The following is a 19,390-nucleotide window of genomic DNA, read 5'->3' on the forward strand; positions in this document are numbered from 1 at the left end:
GCGGGCTGGGCTGGAGAAGGACAGAAGGGAGGTGAGGTAGGAGGGGGCGTGGGGATGGATGGACAGCCTGGAAGCCGAGAGTGAGGAGTTTTTCCTCGAGTTTTTGCTGTTGATATTATTATGAACAGGGAAGTAATGAGCAGAGGTGGAAGGAGGCAGTGACACCTATCTATCACAAGGTGGCACTGTTGTGACCCGTTGGAGGCGAACTGAATGAATCAATCAATGGAATTTAATAATGATGGCATTTATTAAGCGCTTACTATGTGCAAAGCACTGTTCTAATCGCTGGGGAGGTTACAAGGTGATCAGGTTGTCCCACGGGGAGCTCACAGTCTTAATCCCCATTTTACAGATGAGGTAACTGAGGTGAGCCCACTGTTGGGTAGGGACTGTCTCTATATGTTGCCAACTGTACTTCCCAAGCGCTTAGTACAGTGCTCTGCACACAGTAAGCGCTCAATAAATACGATTGATTGATTGATTAGGTGACTTGCCCAAAGTCACACAGCTGACAATTGGCGGAGCCTGGATTTGAACCCATCACCTCCCACTCCAAAGCCCGTGCTCTTTCCACTGAGCCACACTGCTTCTCTATTTGAGTACTTACTGTGTGCAGAGCACGATAATAATAATAATAATAATAATAATAATAATAATTATCATGGCATTTGTTAAGCGCTTACTACATGCCACACACTGTACTAAGCTCTGGGGAGAGTATGATATGACAGAGTTTTTAGATACTTTTCCTGCCCTCCGGGAGTTTACAGTCTAGGAAGTAAGGCAGATTATACAAATCAATTATGGATCAATTAATCAGGGAGTGGTATTTGAGCGCTTTCTGGATACAGAGCCTGTACTAAGCACTTTGGAGAGTACAGTATAACAGTTGGTGGATACATTACCTGCCCACCAGGAGCTTACAGTCTATCAATCAATCAGTCAGTCAATCCCCTGGAAGCTCACTGTGGGCAGGGGATGGGTCTGTTTATTATATTATACTCTTCCAAGTGCTTAGTACAGTGCTGCACACACAGTGCTCAATAAATGCGATTGAATGAACAGATGAATAAATCAGTAGGATTTATTGAGTACGTACTATATGCAGATCATTGTATTAAGCATTTGGAGAGTACAGTGCTATTGATGCCTGTTTACTTGTTTTGTTGTCTGTCTCTCCCTTCTAGACTGTGAGCCCATAGTTAGGTAGCGATTGTCTCTATCTGTTGCTGAACTGTACTTTCCAAGCGTTTAGTACAGTGCTCTGCACACAGCAAGCGCTTAATAAATACGATTGAATGAATGAATGAATATAACAGAGTTGGTAGACACGTTCTCTGTCCACAAGGAGCTTCCAGTTTAGAAGGCGTGACAGACATTAATATAAATAACTAAGTTACAGATAGGTACAGAAGTGCTGTGGATTTGAGGGTGAGTTGAATATTAAGTACTTTAAGGGGGCAGACCCCAGTGCAAGGTGGCTCAGGCAATCCAACCAGGGAGCTGGGCAGGGGGATTGATGCTTCCTCAGCAATTTGGGGAGGGCCTGGGTGAGGGGGAGGACAGGATGGACAGGGCACCCCCAACCAGGGGAGAGTGCGAGGGGGGAGAACCCCCAAAAGGAGCCATCTTTTGACAACTGGACACATCCGGTCTGCCGACCTTCACTGATCCAGGCAAGTGGCCTGGCCACCAACCCCACAGTCATACCCCCGGGCCCTCTCCTGATTCGCCCACCCTCCCCTCTGTGAGCTGCCCTCAGCCAACGCCCTGGGCCTGGGGCAAACAGGATCCAACTGTCTGCTCCCACCCTCCCCACCACCCCATCTTCACTGCCCCTACTGACCTCTCATCTGCCCCACCCCACTCTCCCTCTGTCCCTTGGCCACTGAAGTCCACACCCCCAACCACTTGGATCCTCTCCGCACCCCCTCGGCACCCCAGACTCTATCCTTATACTCTGTCACTTTCCTACCTGTAATTCCTTTTAACTTCCATCTCCCCGACTAGATAGGCCTTGCCAGTCTGAGCCCCCTTTTTCCTCTCCTCCTCCCCCCCCCGCCCTACCTCCTTACAGCACCTGTATATATGTTTGTACAGATTTATTACTCTATTTATTTTACTTGTACATATTTACTATTCTATTTATTTTGTTAATGGTATGGATTTAGTTTAATTCTACTTGTTCTGACGACTTGACACCTGTCCACGTGTTTTGTTTTGCTGTCCGTCTCTCCCTTCTAGACTGTGAGCCCGTTGTTGGGTAGGGATCGTATCTATATGTTGCCATCTTGTACTTCACAAGCACTTAGTACAGTGCTCTGCACACAGTAAGTGCTCAATAAATACGATTGAATGAATGAATTGTAAGCCCCTTGAGGCAGGGATCACTTCTGCCTACTCCACTGTCCTCTTCCAAGCAGTGATTCCAGTGCTCCGCACCTGGTACGGGCTCAGTAAACCCCACTGATGGACTGAGTTTGCCCCTCTGGTTCCCGTTCGGTCGGGGCGTCTCGGCTGGGATCTCGGCCCACGCTCTGGCTCAGGTTGCCATTGCTCCCACCTCTCCCCCCGCCCCAGGGGAGGTCCGCCTCGTCGCTCTGCACGTCCAGGCGCTGGTGGAAGCTGGGGTTCGAGCAGCTGACATAGCCGTCATCGCCCCGTACAACCTCCAGGTGAGATTTCCCTTCCCCTTCGCCCCCCGCGACGCCCATCCCTTCCTCAGTGGAAGCTGGAAGTGGCCTCCCTGGACCTTCCCAGCCTAGAGGAGGCGGGCGCCCTTGACGCGCCCAACCGGACTGCCAGCTCGTTCTGTGTGGCGGCCATAGGCACAACAACCCCGGGACTATGGGTCTGGCCTATGGCGGGTAGCAGCTGACCGCCGTGGCCCCCTGGGCCCGGGTACTTGGGATTCCAGGTGGATCTGCTGAGGCAGGACCTCGTGCCCAGGTACCCCGAGCTGGAAGTGAAGTCCGTGGACGGCTTTCAGGGACGAGAGAAGGAGGCCGTCGTACTGTCCTTCGTCAGGTCTAATAGGAAAGGTTGGTGGCGGGGGTGGACTGAGGTGGGGGCCGGGCCTCCTGGGGACCCCTGGGTCTGATGTTCCCCGCCTCTGGGGCAGCCTTCCGGTGGGCCTTCTCCAGAACCTATCAGAGCGTAAACTCCTCAAGGGCCAGGGCTGAGTCTTTCACCCATATTTTTACTCACCTGTGCGCCCATCCCAGCTGCCAAGTTTCTGGAGTTGGATTCTGCCCGTCTGTCCCCCAGACCTGACTACCCGGGGTCACGACCCCTCACTGCACCCTACTCGAGGGTGGCATGGGATGGGTCTGACCCCCGGTGCTCGGGCCAGAAATGCCCGCCGTCCGGGTCCCCCGGTTCCCCCGCCCCCAGCTCACTCCGCCCTTGCCCGCCACCCTGGCAGGGGAGGTGGGTTTTCTGTCCGAGGCACGGCGGATCAATGTGGCAGTGACTCGGGCCCGGAGACACGTCGCGATAGTCTGCGACTCCCGCACCGTTGGCACCCACCCCTTCCTGAAGAGGCTGGTAGACCACCTGTCGGCCCACGGGGAGGTCCGCTCGGCCTTTGAGTATCTTGACGACCTGGTGCCCGGGAACTACGCCGGTGATGGCCGGCGGGGCCGGGTCCCGGGCTGCCCCGGGGCTCCCCCGGGGCCCCCAGCCTCCAGCGGGTCACGGCAGGGGGGTGGCCCGAGAGCTGTCCCCTCCCGGAGGCCCCGCGGGGGGAATCTTCCATCCCCGACGCCCCCGAGCACGGGTGCCGGGTCCCTGAGCCGTGCACCCGGCGGCCCGGTGGCGGGGGGTGCCGCGGAGGCTGAAGCGGAGGCGAGGGAGGCCATGGGGCGGTGGCGGGCGACCGTGCTGGAGTTCCTGGAGAGCCGCGAGAGCCGCCTGGAGTTCCCCCCGTCTCTCAGCTCCCGTGACCGGCTGCTGCTCCACCAAATCGCCCAGGAGCTGGGGCTGAGGCACGAGAGCCGAGGACAAGGGAGGAAGAGGTTCCTCACCATTAGCCGCATAGAGCCCCCAGCTGAGACCCCCGCTGAGACCCCCGCTGAGGCTGCTGTGTCCTCGGACGGTCCCGTGCTCCCTTCCACTGGGGAGCGGTCCCCACCTGGACCGCCACCTCCTGGGGAGCAGCCCCCACCCGCCGGAGAGCAGCCCTCGCCCGGGCCTCCGCCTGCCGGGGAGCATCCCCCACCCGGGCCTCCGCCTGCCGGGGAGAATCCCCCACCCGGGCCTCCGCCTGTCGAGGGATGGCTCCCACCCGGACTTCCACCCGCCGAGGAGCGACCCCAACCCGGGCCTCCCCTAGCCGGCCCCAGGGATCCCGTGGACCTGAAAGCCCTGCACCTGGAGAGGATGAAGAGGCGAGCCCCTCAGCGGGAAGCTGTCAAACCGCTGCCCCCCAGGACTTCGAGGCCCCCGCCGGCAGCGGGCCAGGAGAAAAAGGGAGCCCGAGGTAAACAGTGCTCAGAGCCGGGGTACCGGGCAAGGGGGCACAGTAGCCGTGGGCACAGTTGGGCGCTCAGAGCCGGGGTCCCTGGATGGGGGCACAGGGCTGAGGCTCAGTTGCAAGCTCAGAGCTGGGGGCGTGGCTGACTTAGCTGGGAAGAGCCCGAGGCTCCCGGTGGTGAAATCTATGAGTCAAGGGGGTATTCAGCGGACACTGTCATCATCATCATCATCATCAATCGTATTTATTGAGCGCTTACTATGTGCAGAGCACTGTACTAAGCGCTTGGGAAGTACAAATTGGCAACATATAGAGACAGTCGCTACCCAACAGTGGGCTTACAGTGTAAAAGGGGGAGACAGAGAACAAAACCAAACATACCAACAAAATAAAATAAATAGGATAGAAATGTACAAGTAAAATAAATAAATAAATAAATAAATAAATAGAGTAATAAATATGTACAACCATATATACATATATACAGGTGCTGTGGGGAAGGGAAGGAGGTAAGATGGGGGGATGGAGAGGGGAACGAGGGGGAGAGGAAGGAAGGGGCTCAGTCTGGGAAGGCCTCCTGGAGGAGGTGAGCTCTCAGCAGGGCCTTGAAGGGAGGAAGAGAGCTAGCTTGGCGGAGGGGCAGAGGGAGGGCATTCCAGGCCCGGGGGATGACGTGGGCCGGGGGTCGATGGCGGGACAGGCGAGAGCGAGGTACGGTGAGGAGATCAGCGGTGGAGGAGCGGAGGGTGCGGACTGGGCTGTAGAAGGACAGAAGGGAGGTGAGGTAGGAGGGGGCGAGGGGATGGACAGCCTTGAAGCCCAGGGTGAGGAGTTTCTGCCTGATGTGCAGATTGATTGGTAGCCACTGGAGGTTTTTGAGGAGGGGAGTGATATGCCCAGAGCGTTTCTGGACAAAGATAATCCGGGCAGCAGCATGAAGTATGGATTGAAGTGGAGAGAGACACGAGGATGGGAGATCAGAGAGAAGGCTGATGCAGTAGTCCAGACGGGATAGGATAAAAGCTTGAATGAGCAGGGTAGCGGTTGGGATGGAGAGGAAAGGGCGGATCTTGGCAATGTTGTGGAGCTGAGACCAGCAGGTTTTGGTGACGGCTTGGATGTGAGGGGTGAATGAGAGAGCGGAGTCGAGGATGACACCAAGGTTGTGGGCTTGTGAGACGGGAAGGATGGTAGTGCCGTCAACAGAGATGGGAAAGTCAGGGAGAGGGCAAGGCTTGGGAGGGAAGACAAGGAGTTCAGTCTTGAACATGTTGAGCTTTAGGTGGCGGGCAGCCATCCAGATGGAGATGTCCTGAAGGCAGGGGGAGATGCGAGCCTGGAGAGAGGGGGAGAGAGCAGGGGCAGAGATGTAGATCTGGGTGTCATCAGCGTAGAGATGATAGTTGAAGCCGTGGGAGCGAATGAGGTCACCAAGGGAGTGCGTGTAGATCGAGAACAGAAGGGGACCAAGCACTGAACCTTGGGGAACCCCCACAGTGAGAGAATGGGAGGGGGAGGAGGAGCCTGCAAAAGAGACTGAGAAAGAACGACCGGAGAGGTAAGAGGAGAACCAGGAGAGGACGGAGTCTGTGAAGCCAAGGTCAGATAGCGTGTTGAGGAGAAGGGGGTGGTCCACAGTGTCAAAGGCAGCTGAGAGGTCGAGGAGGATTAGGACAGAGTAGCAGCCGTTGGATTTGGCAAGTAGGAGGTCATCGGTGACCTTTGAGAGAGCACTTTCCGTGGAATGTAGGGGACGGAAGCCAGACTGGAGGGGGTCGAGGAGAGAGTTGTTACTGAGGAATTCTAGGCAGCGAGTGTAGACAACTCGTTCAAGGAGTTTGGAAAGGAATGGTAGGAGGGATATGGGACGATAACTAGAAGGTGAGGTGGGGTCGAGAGGTTTTTTTAGGATGGGAGAGACATGGGCATGTTTGAAGGCAGAGGGGAAGGAACCAGTGGAGAGTGAGCGGTTGAAGATGGAAGTTAAGGAGGGGAGAAGGGATGGAGCGAGAGATTTAATGAGATGAGAGGGAATGGGGTCAGAAGCACAGGTGGCCGGAGTAGCACTTGAGAGGAGGGAGGAGAGCTCCTCTGAGGACACTGCTGGGAAGGATGGGAGAGTAGCGGAGAGTGTTGAGAGCCGGGGGGATGGAGAAAGGGGGGAAGAGACTTTGGGGAGGTCGGACCTGATGGATTTAATTTTGTTAATGAAGTAGGAGGCCAGATCTTTGGGGGTGAGGGAAGGAGGAGGGGGAGGAACCGGGGGCCTGAGAAGGGAGTTGAGTGTACGGAAGAGCTGGCGGGGGTGATGGGCATGGGTGTCAATAAGGGAGGAGAAATAGTTTTGTCTGGCAGAGGAGAGGGTTGAGTTAAGGCAGGAAGGGATAAACTTGAAGTGAACGAGGTTGGCATGGTGTTTAGACTTTCGCCAGCAGTGTTCGGCAGCTCGAGCATAAGAGCGAAGGAGGCGGACAGTGGCAGTGATCCAGGGCTGTGGGTTAGTGGTGCGAGAGCGGCGAAGGGAAAGGGGAGCGAGTGACTCTAGCTGAGTAGAAAGGGTAGAGTTGAGAGCAGTAATCTGATCATCAAGACTGGGTAGAGAGGAGAGGGCGGCGAGGTGGGGTGTGAGGCGCTCCGAAAGATGGGTGGGGTCCAGAGAGCGGAGATCTCTGTGAGGGAGTAATATGGGTTTACAGAGGAAAGGAGTGTGAGTGAGGAGGCAGGTGAGAAGATTATGATCAGAGAGAGGGATTTCAGAGTTGGTGAGGGTGGACACAATGCAGCGGTAGGAGATGATGAGGTCGAGGGTATGACCAAGTTGGTGAGTGGGTGAGGTGGGGTGGAGGAAGAGGTTGGCAGCGTCAAGGTGAGATAGAAGGAGGGCGGCAGAGGAGTCGTTAGGGATATCCATGTGGATATTGAAGTCTCCGAGGATCAGAGTGGGCATGGAGAAGGAGAGAAGGAAGGTGAGGAATGGATCAAAGTCGTTAAAGAAGTTGGAAGTGGGGCCCGGAGGGCGGTAGATGACGGCTACAAGAATCTGGAGGGGGTGGTAGAGGCGAATAATGTGGGCTTCAAAGGAAGGGAAGGAAAGGGAAGGGGGAGGAGGGATAGTGCGAAAGCGACATTGGGGGGCAAGAAGGAAACCGACACCGCCTCCTTTTCCGGTGAGTCTAGGGGAATGGGAGAAGAAGAGGCCTGCACTGCAGAGAGCCACAGAAGAGACCGTGTCGTCTGGAGACAGCCAAGTTTCAGTTAGGGCGAGGAGGAGTAGAGAGCTGGAAAGGAATAGGTCCAGGATGAAAGGGATCTTACTTAAAACGGAGCGAGCGGGGGTTCCAGAGGCCACACTTGGCAGCAGCTGTCGAGGGAGGGGGGGGAGGGGGAAGGGTGCGAGGGGTGGGGAGGGTTTGGATTGGGATGAGTTTGTGGGGGCCTGGGCGGGGAGAGTGGGAAGGGGGGTGGCGATGGGAGAGGAGAACTGGGATGGGGTGGGGGCGGGGAGAAGAGGAGGGAGGGGGCCGGGAGGGAGGAGCGGAGGGCTGGCGCTGGTACAGAGGAATCCTTGGTAGAGGGTGCGGGGGAGTGGTCTTGGTGGGGGAGAGGGAGGGAAAAAGCTGGGTGGGAGAGGGGAAGGGGAAGGTGAGGAATGGGAATGGCAGTTGGGAGCAAGGGAACTGAAAGTTCATGGTGAGGTCAGCATGCCTTGTGTGGCCCCTGCCCATCTCAGCTCGAACTGTGGTGGCCTTCTTGCCAGCGCCCCTAGCAGCCTTCTTCCAAAAGCTGGTCCCATTGGCCAACAGCTCCCTGGGGTTTGAGAAGGGGAGTTATCCATCCAGCTTTCCACGGGCCATTTTGGAATCCTCGGCCCAGCCCGGCCCCCCCGAGCCCGCACCCCGGGACCCTCGTTCTGGCATCCGCTCCCCTCGCGTGACACACTCTACCTCCCACTGGGAGCCTGGGGTTTTGCCCCTCCTGGCAGGCGGGGCCCCACTGGAGAAGCGCCCCGCTGGTCTGTTCCCCCGGGTGAACAGTGCCCGTCCTTCTCCTCCGATCAGATGATCGCTGGCTGCTCCTTCGGGCAGGCGCTCTCTATCCTGCCTTCTCTGGGTGGATGCTCACTGTCCCACTCCCCTGGCTGGATGCTCACTTTCCTGTGCCCCAGGGTGGGTGATCTCTGTTCCGCTTCCCCACGCGGATGCTGCCGGCTGCTCCCCCGGGGGCCACTTACTGGCCTCGGCGCTGGCATTCCCGTGAGGAACTGGCAGAGTCTGCGCCTCCCCAGGGTTTCGGCCCTCACGGCTGACTGCCAAGCGGGCCTGCTCCCGGCAGGTCTTGGAGCTGGGCCTGGGGCCGGGCCTGGGGGCTGGGGGCTGGCTCGGGGGTGACGTGCAGGTGGTCCTGACTCTGAGCCAGCCTCTCCTTGGGAGGGGGTAGGGCTGGATCACACCCGTCCTCTGGGGGACCGCAGAGGCTCTCTGGCTCCAGGTTTGGGACAAGGGAAGACAGTCAGTCAGTCCCTCTGTCCACCTGTCCGTCCATTCAACAATCAACACAACAGTCCATCCACCCACCTATCAATCTATCATCTGTCTATCAATCCAACAGCCGGTCTATCCACCGTCTATCCATCCACCTGTCTGTTTCTCCCTCTCGCGTCCTCATCGCTCTCTCCTTTTCTCCCAGCAATTGACCCTGAGCACTTTTACCCTCAGTCCAGTCCACTCCACTCCGATCTGTCCCAGGGCCTCGACCCTGCTGGTTTTGGCGCTCGGTGTCGGCCGGCCTCGGCGCTCGGCGTCTGCTGGCCCCGGCTGGTCTTGTGCCGGTTCAGGGCCTTGTCTTGCCGACCCAATTCCAGCTGTGGATTGGGAAAGAAACATTAATCTTTGGCTGCCCTACTTTTCCTCCTCCAGCACCCAGATGCCCTCAACCCCCTTGCCCTCCTGTCCTCCCTCCCTCCCCCATCTCTGCTTCCCCTTTGTTTCCTCTTGAGCTGCCAACTCCTCTGCCCCCTGCACCCTGAGTCAAGCCTCCTGGGGCACCCTTCCTCCACCCCTGCCCCCTTGCCCCCCAAACCCTGAGCAAAGCCTCCCGGGCCGGCCCTTCTTGTGGCCTTGCCAGAGCTGTGCTGCACCTGGACCTCTCAGGGTTGCTTTCTGCCCTCGTGAAACCCTTCCCCCTTCTCCAGACAGGACAGCCTGGCCCCAGCAGGGGAAGGTTGCCGGGCTGAGGGGGAGGGAGGTCCTGGGGTGTGGGAAGTGGGCACCAGGGAAGTCCCTCTCCAAACCCGGGCTCGTTTTCGTTGGGGCTTTTTCAGGGCGAGCGGAAAAAGCAGGGGCGGCGGTGGCCAGCCTGGGGGAAGAAGACTTTGACGAGTTGGTTGCTGCCGCCGTGAAGGCAGACAGGACGTGTGCGTTCCCCAAGTGCCGAGCCAGCACTGCCATTTTGGGTTTCCTCTGCCTGCACTGTAATCGCCGCTACTGCCCCGCACACCACGTCCCAGAGGTATGGCCCAGAGACCCCTCCTGGCTAGCCGGCCTCCCATGGTGGCCTCGCACGGTGGCCCGGCCCGCCCCGCCGGCTTGGCATAGCCACCCAGGGATCCAGAGGCCCCAGGGCTCGGTCCGGGAAGGGTGGGGGCGGTCGGTCCAAGAGCCACCCGGCCAGCTGGTTTCTGGGGTGGTTCCTGTTGTTGGCCGTGTAGGTGGGAAATTTGGTTGTTCTCGACTGCAGGCTGTCGGTGGGGGCGGGGGCAGGGCGACACTGCTGCCTCGGCCATCCCAGGAGCACAGGGCAGGCCCGGGCCTGCGGCCTCTCAGGACCGTGGGCCCTTGGGACTGGGCCCCTAGGAAACCTCGTGTGGGTTTGCACTTGGCCCACCCAGCCCCTCCCTAGTGAGAGAGAATATGGAAGCCAGGAAAAATGATCCAGTGTTGACTGGGCTCTTCTCCTTGGCTGTGGTAACAGCCAGGCTTGGAGCAGGTAGGGTCTGGGCCCCTGGCCTGGGTGGAGCCTTCCTGTCGCGTCAGGGAACGAGCTTCTGGTGCCTCAGCCTGGTAGTGTGGCTGCCCCAAATCCAATGGTGCCAATTAGCCAGCCTCCCTTCCTCCTTCCCTCCCGCTCTCGGCAGGCTCGGGTCCTCAACTGCCCAACGGAGCGTGGTCTCCCTCTCCCAGAGGCTCCCGGGTCCTCCCCAGTGGGGTGACACCCGGGCCAGGGGGTGAGTATTTTCTTATCTCGGCAGGTGCACGGCTGCGGGGAGGGGGCCCGAGCCTGTGCCCGCCGCAGGGCCAGCAGAGAGGCAGCCGCCGTCACCTCCAGCAGCGGCCCCAAGGCCCGGGGCCTGGACTCCACCCAGCGGGCCTGCCTCCAGAGGAAACTGGACAAGAAGCTCAGTGCACTGACTGACCAGAGGAAGACCAAGAAATGGGACAAAGAGAAATGAGAAGAAAAGAAAAATCCCTTTCCCCTGCCCAGGCAGTCCCCTTTTGTGGAGAGAATGAGAGACTCCCACAACCCCCCAGCTCTCAGCACCACCACTTTTCTCTCTCTCTGTCTCTCTCTCACACACACACACACACACACACACACACACACACACACACACACTTGCGCGCACTTGCACGCGCACACCCACCCAAGACCCCAGCCTACCTGACATCTACAGCTGGTTCCAGCCAGGGCAGGGCCTTGCATGTACTGGGAGAAATTGGGTGGACAGTCAGCCCTGACTGGGCCTCCTGGGGCGGGGATGCTGGAGCCTTGGGGTGGGGAAGCGTCTTTCCCAGCACGAGTGGCAGCAGCCCTGGCCACGAGCAAATAAACCCCACTGGACGGCCACGTCCACTGTCACGGCAACAGCCAGGAGCGTGTCAGTCCGTCCCAAGATCTCGTGGCTTAAGTCGAGGGGACCCAAGAGAATGGGCTGTTGGCCAGGTGGGTTGGGGGCTGGGCTGGGCTGCAGGTGGGCCTGGGGCCAGGCGGTGGGTGGCCCAGGGGCGGGCTGGCTCCAGGCCCGAGAAGCAGGCCGGCCCTGGGGACGTTCAATTTGAAATTGAGCTTTGAATTGAAATCGAAGTTTGAAATATCTCCCTGCTTCCCAGTGTTTGCACTCTCTGTACCCTCCCCCTTTCTCAGAATCAGTGCCCCACGTACAACTCCATCTGAATCCGAAGCGCCTAGACGGGGAGGGCTTGGCCTCCCCCTCCATCCCTCCCTCCCGTCCTCCAACCCGGCCCCTCCCGAAAGGGTTGGGCTGTGGACTGGTCTCCGGCACTGTGGGAGAGGCAGCTCCCTGACGGCTGACCTGGGAACACCTGGGTTCGGCACGTTCTGGACACGGAGGGGTGACCCTTCCCCTTCTATACCCCTTCTCTCCCAGCCCTGGCATGCTGGCTGCCGCCCTCCATCTCCCTGGGGCAGGGCCAGTCTGCCATCTCCATCGAGTGGCCCCTTGCAGTCCCTCTGCCGGTCCCACCCCTCTGCCCCCAAGGAGAAACTGTGCCGAAGGGTGAGGCTCCCGGCCAAGCTGGGGAGGCCGAGTGGGTGGATGGGCGGGCCTCACCTCGCCGAGTGCCCTCCGGGTCAACCAGCCTCTCTGCCCGTGGGCCCAGAGAGATAACAAGAGCCCTTCGACCCGCACCTCCAACGCGGCCCCTACGCACTGACCTCTCCCCCACTGACCTCTCCCTGTCCCTCACTCAGCCGATCGATGGTATTTATCGAGTGCCGACGGTATATGACGCCAGAGACTCTTCTGGGTGCTTGGGAGAGGACAACAGAGGCAGAAGACGGGACAAGCCCTCGGCGTCCTCACGCTCACGCAGCCAGCGGGCTGTGAGCGGGCAGACGGAAAAGCGGCTCGGTGGGGCTGACAGGTGCACGGGTAGTTGGGCTCGCGGATCGGCACAGGTACCCAAGGGCCACTGTGGGTGGGCTGGGGTGGGGAGGGCCACCGCGTTTGCTGCCGGCATGGCTGAGAAGATCGGAGCTGGCGGATTAATCTGGGAAGGCCTGGAGGAAGTGGGTTTTCAGAAGGCCTTCGTAGGTGGGAGAGCTGGAGCTGAGGTGGATTTGAAGGGGGCGGGGAGAGCAGCGCAAGCCAGGGGAGTCGGGGAGCTGGAGGTGGGAGAGGTGACTACCACGAAGGACGTGGAGGGAGAAGCTGAGCTTGCGGGCGGCGGAGAAGAGAGCCCCTGCATAGGAGGGGGAGAGTCGGTGAGGACCGCGGGGGGAGATTAGGGGCCCCCAGAGGGTTTGAGAAGAGCGGTAGTGTGTGATGAGGGATGCTTCGACGAGGTACTGTTAGAGCAACATTTCATAATAATGATCATCATCATCATCAATTGTATTTATTGAGCGCTTACTATGTGCAGAGCACTGTACTAAGCTCTTGGGAAGTACAAATTGGCAACATATAGAGACAGTCCCTACCCAACAGTGGGCTCACAGTCTAAAAGGGGGAGACAGAGAACAAAACCAAACGTACTAACAAAATTAAATAGAATAGATATGTACAAATAAAATAGAGTAAAAATATGTACAAACATATATACATATATACAGGTGCTGTGGGGAAGGGAAGGAGGTAAGATGGGGGGGATGGAGAGGGGGACGAGGGGGAGAGGAAGGAAGGGGCTCAGTCTGGGAAGGCTTCCTGGAGGAGGTGAGCTCTCAGCAGGGCCTTGAAGGGAGGAAGAGAGCTAGCTTGGCGGATGGGCAGAGGGATTGGGGGCATTCCAGGCCCGGGGGATGACGTGGGCCGGGGGTCGATGGTGGGACAGGCGAGAGCGAGGTACGGTGAGGAGATCAGCGGCGGAGGAGGGGAGGGTGCGGGCTGGGCTGTAGAAGGAGAGAAGGGAGGTGAGGTAGGAGGGGGTGAGGGGATGGACAGCCTTGAAGCCCAGGGTGAGGAGTTTCTGCCTGATGCGCAGATTGATTGGTAGCCACTGATAATAATAAGGGTACTTATTAAGTTCTTACGCTGTGCCAAGCACTGTTATAAGCCCTGGGGGAGATACAAGTTTATCAGGTGGGACACAGTCCCTGTCATACATGGGGCTCACACTCCTAATTCCCATTTTACAGAAGGGGTAAGTGAGGCCCGGAGAAATGAAGTGACTTGCTCAAGGTCACACAGTAGACAGATAAGAACCCAGGTCCTTCTAACTGCCAGGCCCATGTTCAATCCATTAAACTACGCTGCTTCTCCAGCTGCTGCAGTGGATGATAACATGGGGGAGGAGGAGGAGGAGGAGGAGGATGACGGTGAAGCCAGCCGGGGAGGCCGAGACTCTAGCTGGAGTTGGCGCAGAGGGCCTGGAACCAGCCCTGGGCCTGTTGGGAAGGAGCCGCTCTATCATTTGCTGGCTCTGTGACTTTTGGGCAAGTCATTTTACTTGCCCGGGCCTCAGGCAAGAAGCAGTGTGGTGGCCTAGTTTAAAGAGCCAGGGTTCTGGGTTCTAATCTCAACTACCACTTGCCTGCCGGGTGACCTTGGACAAATCACTTCACTTCTCTGTGCCTCCCGTTCCCTCACCCGTCACCCCTCACAACACCCCTCTGTCAATGTTGTGCATGGATTGCTTACGTGTGCTTGGGAGAGTAGGTTGCCGACTTGTACTTTCCAAGCTCTTAGTACAGTGCTCTGCACACAGTAAGCGCTCAATAAATTGAATGGTTCTCCTCTTATCTCTCTGGCCCTTCATTCTCAGTCTCCTTTGCGGGCTCCTGCTCCCCCTCCCCCTCCCATCCCCTTACTGTAGGAGTTCCTCAAGGGTCAATTCTTGGTCCCCTTCTAATCTCTATCTACACTCACTCCCTCGGTGAACTCATTCAATCCCACGGCTTCAACTATCATCTCAACGCCGATGACCCCCAAATCTACATCTCCACCCCTGCTCTCTCTCCCTCCCTCCAGCCTTGTATCTCCTCCTGCCTTCAGGACATCTCCATCTGGATGTCTGCCCTCCATCTAAAAGTCAATATGTCCAAGACTGAACTCCTTATCTTCCCTCCCAAACCCTGCCCTCTCCCTGACTTTCCCCTCACTGTTGACGGCACTACCATCCTTCCCGTCTCACAAGCCCGCAAACCTGGTGTCATCCTCGACTCCACTCTCTCGTTCACCCCACATATCTAATCAGTCACCAGAAACTGCCGGTCTCACCTCAGCAACATTGCCAAGATCCGCCCTTTCCTCTCCATCCAAACAACTACGTTGCTGGTTCAATCTCTCATCCTATCCTGACTGGATTACTGCATCAGCCTCCTCTCTGATCTCCCATCCTCCTGTCTCTCCCCACTTCAATCTATACTTCACACTGCTGCCCGGGTTATCTCTGTGCAGAAACGCTCTGGGCATGTTACTCGCCTCCTCAAAAATCTCCAGTGGCTACCAGTCAACTTACGCATCAGGCAAAGACTCCTCACTCTTGGCTTCCAGGCTGTCCATCCCCTCGCCCCCTCCTACCTCACCTCCCTTCTGTCCTTCTCCAGCCCAGCCCGCACCCTCCTCTCCTCTGCCTCTAACCTCCTCACTGTGCCTCGTTCTCACCCGTTCCCCTGTGGACCCCCGGCCCACGTCCTTCCCTGGCCTTGAATGCCCTCCCTCCACACAGCCGCCAAACCAGCTCTCTTCCTCCTTTCAAAGCGCTACTGAGAGCTCACCTCCTCCAGGAGGCCTTCCCAGGCTGAGCCCCCTTTTTTCTCTCCTCCTCCCCATCCCCTCACCGCCCTACCTCCTTCCCTTCCCCACAGCATTTGTATAGATTTGTACAGATTTAATAATAATGGCATTTATTAAGCACTTACTATGTGCAAAGCACTGTTCTAAGCGCTGGGGAGGTTACAAGGTGATCAGGTTGTCCCACGGGGGGCTCACAGTCTTCCTCCCAGTTTTACAGATGAGGTAACTGAGGCACAGAGAAGTTAAGTGACTTGCCCAAAGTCACACAGCTGACAATTGTCGGAGCCAGGGTTTGAATCCATGACCTTTGACTACAAAGCCCGTGCTCTTTCCACTGAGCCATAGACTCTATTTATTTTACTTGCACATATTCATTTTACTTGTACATATTTATTTTACTTGTACATATTTATTTTACTTGTACATGTTTACTATTCTATTTATTTTGTTAATGATGTGCATATAGCCTTAATTCTATTTGTTCTGATGATTTTGACACCCGTCTACATGTTTTACTTTGTTGTCTGTCTCCCCCTTCTAGACCGTGAGCCCGTTGTTGGGTAGGGACCATGTCTATATGCTGCTGACTTGTAGTTCCCAAGCGCTTAGTACAGTGCTGTGCACACAGTAAGCGCACAATAAATGATTGAATGAATGAATAAATCAAGTTGGTAGATGTCTTCCTAGCTTGTGAGCCCTTTGAAGGATGGTCTGTGTCTAATTCAATGCTTACCTAAATGCTGTTTCCCAGCGCTTAGTGCAGCACTCTGAACCCAGTAAGCACTTACTAAATACTATTATTACTATTACTTAATCATAATAATAATAATAATGGCATTTATTAAGTGCTTACTATGTGCAAAGCACTGTTCTAAGCGCTGGGGAGGGTACAATAATAATGATGGCATTTGTTAAATGCTTACTGTGTGCAAAGCACTGTTCTAAGTGCTAGGGGAATACAAGGTGATCAGGTTGTCCCACGTGGGGCTCACAGTCTTGGTCCCCATTTTACAGATGGGGTACCTGAGGCTCAGAGAAGTTAAGTGACTTGCCCAATGTCACACAGCAGACATGTGGTGGAGTCGGGATTCGAACCCATGACCTCTGACCCCAAAGCCCATGCTCTTTCCACTGAGCCATGCTTCTTACCACGGGGGGCTCACAGTCTTAATCCCCATTTTACAGATGAGGTAACTGAGGCATGATTCCCTGCCCACAAGGAGCTTGCAATCTGTCCTCCCTCCCCTCCCTCTTTAACTGGGAGCTCCATGTGGAATGGGGCCTGTGTCCAGTATGATTAGCTTATCATTCATTCATTCATTCATTCAATCAATTGTATTTATTGAGCACTTACTGTGTGCAGAGCACTGTAGTAAGCGCTTGGGAAGTACAAGTCAGCAACGTATAGAGACGGTCCCTACCCAACAACGGGCTCACAGTCTAGAAGGGGGAGACAGACAATAAACAAAACAAGTAGACAGGTGTCAAAACCATCAGAATAAATAGAATTATAGCTATATGCACATCATTAATAAAATAAATATAGGAAATATGTACAAGTAAAATAAAGTAATAAATCTGTACAAATATATACAAGTGCTGTGGGGAGGGGAAGGAGGTAGGGCTGGGGGGATGGGGAGGAGGAGAGGAAAAAGGGGGCTCAGTCTGGGAAGGCCTCCTGGAGGAGGTGAGCTCTCAGTAGGGCTTTAAAGGGAGGAAGAGAGCGAGCTTGATGGATGTGCGGAGGGAGGGTATTCCGGGCCAGGGGAAGGACGTGGGCCGGGGATTGACGGCGGGACGGGTGAGAACGAGGCCCAGTGAGGAGGTGAGCGGCAGCAGAGGAACAGAGGGTGCGGGCTGGGCTGGAGAAGGAGAGAAGGGAGGTGAGGTAGGAGGGGGCGAGGGGATGGACAGCCTTGAAGTCTTGTCCTACCCCAGTGTTTAATAAATTGCTTGACAGAGAGTAGGAGTTTACAGATGCCATGATTATTCCTATTACTATCCAAGGGGAGGATCCTGGAGATGTTTTGGAGGAAGAGTCAGCAGGTTTTAGCAACAGACTGGATTACAGAGTTGAAAAGATTTGGGGTGTCACCCCTAGCTCTCGGGCTTCAGGGATGACAAGAAGGGTGGGGACTCCACTCATTCTTTTATTCAATTGTACTTAGCTAGTGCTTACTGTGTGCAGAGTACCATACTAAGCGCTTGAGAGAGTACAATATAACCATAAGCAGATATGTTCCCTGCCTATAAGGAATTTAGAGTCGAGAGGGGGAGACAGACATTAATATAAATAAATAAATAAATAAATAAATGACAATATGTACAAGTGCTGTGGGGTTGGGGGGGTGGGTGATGAATAAAGGGACCGAGTCAGGGAGACACAGAAGGGAGTGGGAGAAGAGAAAAGGAGGGCTTAGTCAGGGAAGGCTTCTTGGAGGAGATGTGCCTTCAATAAGGTTTCGAAAGGGGAGAGAGTAATTGTCAGATTTGAGGAAGGAGGGCATTCCAAGCCAGAGGCAGGATGTGGGCGAGGGATTGATGGCGAGATAGATGAGATGGAGGCACAGTGAGAAGCTTGGCATTAAAGGAGCGAAGTGTGCAGGTTGGTTGGAATAGGAGAGTAGCGAGGTGAGGATCATCTGTCTACATGTTTTGTTTTGTTGTCTGTCTTCCCCTTGTAGACTGTGAGCCCGTTGTTGGGTAGGGACCGTCTCCATATGTTGCCGACTTGTACTTCCCAAGCGCTTAGTCCATTGCTCTGCACACAGTAAGTGCTCAGTAAATACGATTGAATGAATGAATGAGGGGACAAGGTAATTGAGTGCTTTGAAGCCAAAGGTGAGGAGTTTTTGTTTGATGCAGGAGTGGATGGACAACCACTGGAGGTTCCTGAGGAGTGGGGAAACATGGCCTGAATGTTTTTGTAGAAAAATGATCCGGGCAGCAGAGTGAAGTGTGGACTGGAGCAGGGAGAGACAGGAGGCAGGAGATGTGAGATCAGCAAGGAGGTTGGTACAGTAATGAAGGCAGGATAGGATAATTCATTCATTCAATCATTTATTGAACGCTTACTGTGTGCAGAGTACTGTACTAAGCGCTTGGAAAGTACAATTCAGCAGTAGAGACAATTCCTCCCCACAACGGGCTCACAGTCCAGAAGGGGGAGACAGACAACAAAACAAAACGTGTAGACAGGTGTCAAAATCGTCAGAACAAATAGAATTATAGCTAGATGGACATCATTAACAGAATAAATAGAATAGTAAATATGTACAAGTAAAATAAATAGAGTAATAAATGTGTACAAATTTATACAAGTACTCTGGGGAGGGGAAGGAGGTAGGGCGGTGAAGGGATGGGGAGGAGGAGAGAAAAAAGGGGGACTCAGTTTGGGAAGGCCTCCTGGAGGAGGTGAGCTCTCAGTAAGGCTTTGAAGGGAGGAAGAGAGCTAGTTTGGCGGCTGTGTGGAGGGAGGGCATTCCGGGCCAGGGGAAGGACGTGGGCCGGGGGTCGATGGCGGGACAGGCGAGAACGAGGCCCGGTGAGGAGTTTAGCAGCAGAAGAGCAGAGGGTGCGGGCTGGGCTGTGGGAGAGAAGGGAGGGGAGGTAGGAGGGGGCGAAGGGATGGACAGCCTGGAAGCCGAGAGTGAGGAGTTTCTGCCTGATGCGCAGATTGATTGGTAGCCACTGGAGATTTTTGAGGAGGGGAGTAACATGCCCAGAGCGTTTTTGTACAAAGATGATCCGGGCAGCAGAGTGAAGTATAGACTAAAGCGGGGAGAGATAGGAGGATGGGAGATCAGAGAGGAGGCTGATGCAGTAATCCAGTTGGGATAAGATGAGAGATTGAACCAGCAAAGTAGCAGTTTGGATGGAGAGGAAAGGGCGGATCTTGGCGATGTTGCGGAGGTGAAACCGGCAGGTTTGGGTGACAGATTGGATGTGTGGGGTGAACGAGAGAGCAGAGTCGAGGATGACACCACGGTTACGGGCTTGTGAGACAGGAAGGATGGTAGTGCCGTCTACAGTGACGGGAAAGTCAGGGAGAGGACAGGGTTTGGGAGGGAAGATAAGGAGTTCAGTCTTGGACATATTGAGTTTTAGATGGTGGGCAGACATCCAGATGGAGATGTCCTGAAGCCAGGAGGAGATATCGATCAATCAATCGTATTTATTAAGCGCTTACTGTGTGCAGTGCACTGTACTAAGCGCTTGGGAAG

At 55.7% G+C, this 19,390-nt stretch overlaps 2 protein-coding genes across 2 annotated transcripts in view; both read left to right on the forward strand.

The window, feature by feature from the left end:
- IGHMBP2 (immunoglobulin mu DNA binding protein 2) overlaps window positions 1-10,996 on the forward strand; it is a 32,774-nt gene extending 21,778 nt beyond the window's left edge. The window contains exons 11-15 of the mRNA XM_038764023.1: window positions 2,584-2,678; window positions 2,921-3,044; window positions 3,428-4,483; window positions 9,798-9,985; window positions 10,725-10,996. Coding sequence (XP_038619951.1) covers window positions 2,584-2,678; window positions 2,921-3,044; window positions 3,428-4,483; window positions 9,798-9,985; window positions 10,725-10,925 — 1,664 coding nt within the window. The 3' untranslated portion in view covers window positions 10,926-10,996. The remainder of the gene's footprint in view (window positions 1-2,583; window positions 2,679-2,920; window positions 3,045-3,427; window positions 4,484-9,797; window positions 9,986-10,724) is intronic.
- Window positions 10,997-11,559: 563 nt separating this feature from the next.
- Window positions 11,560-19,390, forward strand: part of CPT1A (carnitine palmitoyltransferase 1A) — a 106,377-nt gene continuing 98,546 nt past the window's right edge. Inside the window, exon 1 of the mRNA XM_038764024.1 lies at window positions 11,560-12,391. The gene's annotated coding sequence lies outside the window, so the exon portion shown is untranslated. The remainder of the gene's footprint in view (window positions 12,392-19,390) is intronic.

The sequence above is a fragment of the Tachyglossus aculeatus genome, chromosome 22 (assembly GCF_015852505.1).
Source record: "Tachyglossus aculeatus isolate mTacAcu1 chromosome 22, mTacAcu1.pri, whole genome shotgun sequence".
NCBI classification, from domain to species: Eukaryota; Metazoa; Chordata; class Mammalia; order Monotremata; family Tachyglossidae; genus Tachyglossus; species Tachyglossus aculeatus.